This window comes from Eptatretus burgeri, chromosome 16 (assembly GCF_056783735.1).
Source record: "Eptatretus burgeri isolate ZD-2024b chromosome 16, Ebu_testis_v1, whole genome shotgun sequence".
Classification (NCBI taxonomy): domain Eukaryota; kingdom Metazoa; phylum Chordata; class Myxini; order Myxiniformes; family Myxinidae; genus Eptatretus; species Eptatretus burgeri.
The window spans coordinates 21,268,941-21,275,466 of record NC_140976.1 but is presented as its reverse complement, the minus strand read 5'-3'; the positions used below and the strand labels follow the sequence as shown (position 1 = coordinate 21,275,466).

At 44.0% G+C, this 6,526-nt stretch overlaps 1 protein-coding gene across 14 annotated transcripts in view; it reads right to left on the bottom strand.

The window, feature by feature from the left end:
• Positions 1-3,774: 3,774 nt before the first annotated feature.
• Positions 3,775-6,526, bottom strand: part of LOC147010672 (uncharacterized) — a 39,589-nt gene continuing 36,837 nt past the window's right edge. For all 14 annotated transcript variants that reach the window (XR_015052239.1, XR_015052238.1, XR_015052240.1 and 11 more), the window contains 2 exons: positions 6,333-6,502; positions 3,775-4,543 (listed from right to left, as the gene is read on the bottom strand). Coding sequence is in view for 5 of the 14 variants with exons in the window: in XM_085858949.1 (XP_085715075.1) it covers positions 6,370-6,502 (133 nt within the window). In the remaining 9 variants the exon portion in view is untranslated. The remainder of the gene's footprint in view (positions 4,544-6,332; positions 6,503-6,526) is intronic.

Sequence of the window (6,526 nt, the reverse complement as noted above, 5' to 3'; positions counted from 1 at the left end):
AGGCGTTACAGCCGCATTTCATCAAATTAGCACATGATACACACCAGGGCATAGTAAGGACAAAGCAGCAGTTAAGAGATCTGTATTGGTGGCTGGGAATGGACGTGCACGTCGAGTCCGCAATCAAGGCTTGCATTACTTGCCAGCAGCACAACAAGACAGCTGTGACACATGCATCACCACCATTACAGCTGGTTCCTTATCCTGATGCCGCTTGGGAGAAATTGGCAATCGACATAGTGGAACTCTTCAATTCTGTGCCACTGAATTGTCGTTTCGCTATTACTCTCATTGATTACTTTAGCAAATGGCCAGAAATTGCCTTCACCTTCCTGGTCACTTCCACTTCAGTGATCAAGTTCCTGTCAACTGTCTTCAGCAGAGAAGGTAACCCAACAGAGTTGATATCTGACAATGGTTCACAATTCACATCTCAGGAATTTGAAACCTCTCTGAAAGACAGAGACAGGAAGTTAGCAGTGTACTACCCGCAAATGAATGGGGAGATTGAGCGATTCAATAGAAGCTTAAAGGAAAGCGTTCTCACTGCTAACGTTGAAGGGAAAGACTGGAAAACATTTACAACAGACTTTCTGCAAACATACCGGGCAACTTGACATGCCACAACACAGCGATCACCTGCTGAAATGCTTCATGGAAGAGAGATGCACACCAAGCTACATGTATCTGGTTTGCAGATGCCAAAGCCAACACACTGTCACACAAAGACACGAGACTCAGAGTACAAGAGAAGTAGAACAAGAAAAGGGTGTACACCGCCAAACGCCGTGGAGCAAAGGCGGTGAACTTTGAATGTGGCTCCTTCGTCCAAGTGAGGAAACCTGGCGTCCTCCGAAAAGGACAATCCAAATTTTCAGCACCTCTCCAAGTTACGGAGCAAAGAGGATCTCACGCATACAAACTGTCCGATGGACGGGTCTAGAATGCGTCTCATTTAGTATCTGCCTGTCAAAGGAATGCAAGAGATGATGCCGAGCTACCACTCCTTCCTGACATCACTGCACCACCAGCGCAAGACACATCAGAATCTGTGCCGGTCGACTGGGATGCCAGAATTCGCAGACCTCCAGTCTGGACTCAAGATTATGTGATGAAGTAATGTGAAGTCCTTTGAGAATAAAAAAAAGGAGGCTAATTTAAACTGTTGCCATGTTTAGTACTACTTGTTGTATAGTTAGTCCATGCTGTGGCAATTACTACATTTCAACTTCGAGTTAATTTATATAATTGTTGTCCACTGAGATACGGCATGCATGTGGTTAAAGAAAGGGAACCCTCCATATGGTGTTGTGTATAGACTGGACGCTAGAGGGTACGATGAGGAAGAAGTTGTTCGGGGTGAGAGGTCAGGAGGTGTGCAGTGCAAAACTTGTTACGTTCCGATGTTCGGTTGAATAAAACCGTTGGAGAATATTGAATTCCTCATTCTTGGAGTATTTTACAACACAACAGGACTTCATCAGCGGAGGTATAACCAGAGAGTTGGTGTCAAAGCCACCCAATGCTCGCCTGTTGATACATTTATCGTTTTTAAAAGACTAGTCTTATAATATTTTATATAAAGCATTGCAGTGAAGTCTGATCCAAATAATTTTAAAGCAATATATGTATTTGTATATTGTAATCAGTAAAAAATAGTGTGGAAGATAAAAACATTAGAAAGGAAATAACTTGCACCAAAAAATTTAACATTTTCACGCTCACACTGACGCTCATGCCGGGGGTATCGCTATAGCTCTCTGTTCTTCGAACAGGTGAGCTAAAAACTACAGAAAAAAAATACAGAAAAAAAACCGACAAAATTTTGCATTTTTCTTTTTGATATAAATTGGTGTGATGTTTATGTGGCGCAGGCACGATGGGCCAAATGGCCTCCTTGTGCGTCTAAATTCCTCGTGTGTTCTTGTGTATCATGCACCAAGCTCTATACAGAGTATCAGTTCAGCTGAAGCAGTGTCTTGGCCAGAATGCAATCATGAAGAGCTTCCCACTCTGACGCAGGATACATACACACAAGGAAGTGATGTCATCTGGGGATCCTCTATAGAAAAGAGAAAGAGAGCTAACTTTGCAGCATAATTTGAGCTTGTCGAGTTTTGAGGTCACATTTTTTTTTTTTTTGTATACCTTGGTCGAGGCTCGTATGAGAGCTAACACACAACTCACAGCAAGGAGGCATGAGACAAGAGGGGCGGGAGTGGAAGGGACAAAACAGTGGGGAACAGACACATTAGGTGAACTGTGGAAGGGAGAGGGATGGGGATGGGACGGGGAACATGGCGAAGAGAAGATGGATATTACAGGGACTTTCAGGAAGGAAAGCAGGAGAATTGAAGGAAGTGGGGTTGGGTGGATTATCGGGGGTAGAAAAGATCAAGGATTTGGATGGGGGAAGATAAGAGGTGGTGGTGAACAGCTGTTTTGAAAGCCTGGAGGGAAGAATGGGAAAGAATCGAGTGAGGAAGTTTATTCCAAAGGCGGGAAAAAAGAGGAATGAAAGAGTGAAGATGAGCAGTGATTCGTGATTTTGGTAGTTTTACCAGAAGGGGGTTGTTGGCGGACCTTGAGCGCCCTGTGGAAATGTGGTGGGGACAAATCGCAGAGAGAGCAGGGGGGGCAAGGCTGGAGAGGAGTCGGTAGAAGACAGAAAGACCACCGACCAACCTGCGGTGATTGAGTGAGAGGCCCAAAGACTCAGCTTCATTGCGGGAGATGCCGATGATCTTAAATGCCTTGGTTTCGACAGCGTGAAGCCGAGAAAGGTGGGAGGCAGGAGCACCAGCCCAGAGGGGAGAGCAGTACTCCATCAGGCTACGGACAAAAGCTTTGTAAGTGGTCAGGAGCTCAAGAGGGCCGAGGAAGGACTTTGCACGACGGAGGATTCCCAGTCGGCGACTGGCTTTTGAGGCGAGGTTGGAAATGTGACTTTCCCAGGAAAGGTCATGGCAGATAGTGAGACCCAGAAGCTTGAAAGAAAAGACTTCTTCCAGAGGATTGTTGAGAAAGTGGATGGGGGGGGGGTTCTAAACGTTCCTTTTGAAGAGACATAGTGAGAGTGTGAGATTTGTCTGGATTGAAAGACATGTTCCACGTGTTGGACCAGTTTGTGATTTTATCCAGATCTGCAGTGAGCGAAGAAGCTGCTGCTTGCCGGTCTGAGGGATGACAGATGGTACGGCAGAGGGTGGAGTCATCGGCAAAGAGAAATAGAGGATTTTCCAGAGAGTCCGAGAGGTCATTGATGAAAACCAGAAAAAGAACAGGGCCCAGAACGCTACCTTGAGGAACTCCAGGAACTCCAGGAACTTATCAATATTATGAGAGTTGATAAGTCGGATTACTTTGGATTACATTCTGCGCAGTAAGTCCGAGAGGAGCACTCTATACAAGGATGAATCAATCATATATATATAGTTGAAGCAACTCTTCAGATGAGAAGAATCTTAAACATTTGAACAGGACTTCTAGTTTCTTGGAGGCAGACTTAGCTATTTGCTTAATGGGTGGATTCCAGGATAAATGTGTGGATTCTTGTGGGCAGGTGTGTGGACCACTTCCTTGAAAGTCAGCTGCAACCTGTATGCTGCCTTCTGTGTCACTGTTGTGAAGTGAAGCAAAAGGTGTACACCGACGGTGTTGGGACTCGCACCTTGATCCCTGGATTACTATGCTGTAATTACGAGAGACACAATCATGAACAAATATCATGGCTTATCACAACAAGGATAATATACCTTCACACAACACAAGAAGTCAAGAATAGGTCTATAATTTCTTTTTCATCATCAACCAAGCAATCAACCAAACAGCCCATCAATCAAACAGCCAATCAACCTGTGCACAAGCCAAACAGAATGATATCACGAGTATAACAAAACTACTCTGTCTATCTTCAGTCACCCCTGGTTTTATATTCATTTATAGAGAAGTACTCTTGAGCAAGACACATCTTGCGTTAAGTGGATCAAGCAACTTATTCCTGAGTAAAACACATCTCATGGTTAGTGGCTCAACTTGTTCTTGGACAAAGCACATCCCGTGGTTAAGCCGATAAGGACGTGGGTCCGGAGAATCACCGTATATGGGAGTCTTTCTCTGGGAAAAGCAATCAACAGAGTCCCTATTGTGGAACTTTTACAAGACATCAGCATTTCAAACAAAGTATCTTCACTTTGTCTTCAAGCACCAGATAGTGCTTTTCGACAGTACAGTCGTGCCATGGAGATGGGGAAATATTCTCTGCGTTGTATTTTACCAGATACAATTCATGGTTATATTTTGAATAATTAAGAAGCATCAGAACAGTAATAAAACAAATTTTAACTAAATGCAAGCAATAAAGAACTTTTAATCAAAAGAAGATATTTAAAAGTAAGTTTTGAATGAAAGAAAAGCTGACATCTCTATTTCTGCAAAAACGGCCTGCAACACGGTGGCAGTGGGCACCAAGCACCGCTCCACTGGAGACAGTGATCACCCAGGACTGCACTGGAGGGTCACTCAGCCTTTGTGAATGGTGAACCTGCAGCAGATGTGTAAATTCAATACAAATTTCACATTTCACAAACGCCTTGGGTGAAAAGTTAATTGGGTGAACTTTCATGTAACCATGAAGGGAATAATCAAAACACACACTCACATGGCTTTTACCTACAACACATGGCTCCGTCTCAGCAAAAACCCTAACTTTAACATTTCTGAAAATTTCATGCTGACAGAGTCATAATGAGTGCTTCGACGAGCATATAGTTTAACAATGAAAAACTCATATGAACCACTACAGTAAGTGTAGGGAGAACACAGTCAAACTCACTTTGGCAGTTACTACAATGTTAGCTGGAGTTGGTCCTTTTTGTCACCCGTCAGTCCATGTCGCCACCTCTCTCACCCAACCGGACATCAGCTGATTGTGGCTACCAAGACTCTTCACCGCTTTGAACTCTTCCTTTGTGTATGTGCTTTTCCTAACCATCAGGTAATCCATCATGTCCTCCTATCCAAATTGTGGGACTCTCTCCTCAGCGTTGCACCACTCACTCAGCTCGATTTCATCTGCATCGAGACCACCAAGAAGTTTGAGTTTATCCTCATACCTCACTTTTACAATGCCTGGGAACATCTCTGAATATCTCTTGCTTTCTTTCAGCATTTTCTTCGGCTGCTCCGACATTTTAAATAGCAAAGTTTTTCAATGGGCAACGCGAACAAAGCAGCAAACAGTACGTTCACGACACCACATGACATGATTCCGGTAAGAACCCAGACAACATGGCCGCTACAGCGTGAACTACTGGCTCATTTGGATATATCTTGGAACCCTCCATAGATATTACTTCAGTTTGTGCTCCTAAGAACTTGCTGCTTGTGTACCTCCACCATTAGCGAGATCACAAAATACTCGACAAGCCACTACATCGCATGATTATTGTGTGGCCATTGACAACTCAAGGGTGGGCCATTATGATGTTTGTTTCTTTCCCTTCACTGCCAAACTCTGGAACTCTTTACCTTCTCATGTCTTTCTAAACTCTTATGATCGGCCTCGATGAGGACTCATAGTCCGTGACGGAGCCTTTAACATAAACAGTCCTCAGATATCAGGGGTGTGTTCTGTTAGCAAGCTGCTTGACACTGGCTTGCTTGATAAAAACCTCTCAAGTATGCACTCCAATGGAACGGAGTGCTCGGCACCGCTTAACAACATGGTGGTCGTCAATAGTAACAATGCCATTGTGGGATTTGAGCAAATGCTGTTAAGGGCTGTCATTTTCAGTTTTGCTTCATCGTCTTGTGACAACTTCCAGTTTTTACCTCTGACACTAAAGGTGGACAGAGGTTATGTTTTCAGCCTTATCTGTCTGTTTATTTGTTTGTCTGTCTGCGGGCAGGATATCTCAATAGGTTAAGGATGTATTTGGACGAAATTTGATAGACAGGCTGGGTGTGTGCCAAGGACGAGGTTGGTGGACAGGTTGCATGTGTGACAAAGACGAAAAGGAAGAATTGATTCGATTTTGGTGAAGATCTGGATCCTGTTGTGGCAATTATCTGGGCCAAGTTATCTGGATCTGGGCCAAAAACGATCCTACACTCCTACAAAAAAAACGATCCTACAAAAACGAGTGTGTGTGTGTGTGTGTGTGTGTGTGTGTGTGTGTGTGTGTGTGTGTGTGTGTGTGTGTGTGTGTGTGTGTGTGTGTGTGTGTGTGTGTGTGTGTGTGTGTGTGTGTGTGTGTGTGTGGCAATTATTCCTTTCAATGTGCTGGTTATGATGATGGTGTTTAAACCAAAAGAAAATAAATCTCACTCACATTTAAAATGCAATGACATGCTGTAAATGGCATCCAGCTAATGGTTACTCCTCCGTCCTCTCCAGTGGTTGGTGAAGAAGGAAGGATTTCTTGCGTTGAGCTGCCGTGGCTTTAAAATGGTGTTGAAGATGGCAAGCAGAAGGGGAGAGTCTTTTGTTGTCGTTGTGGTCCTTTGGCCAAACAAACAAAATCCA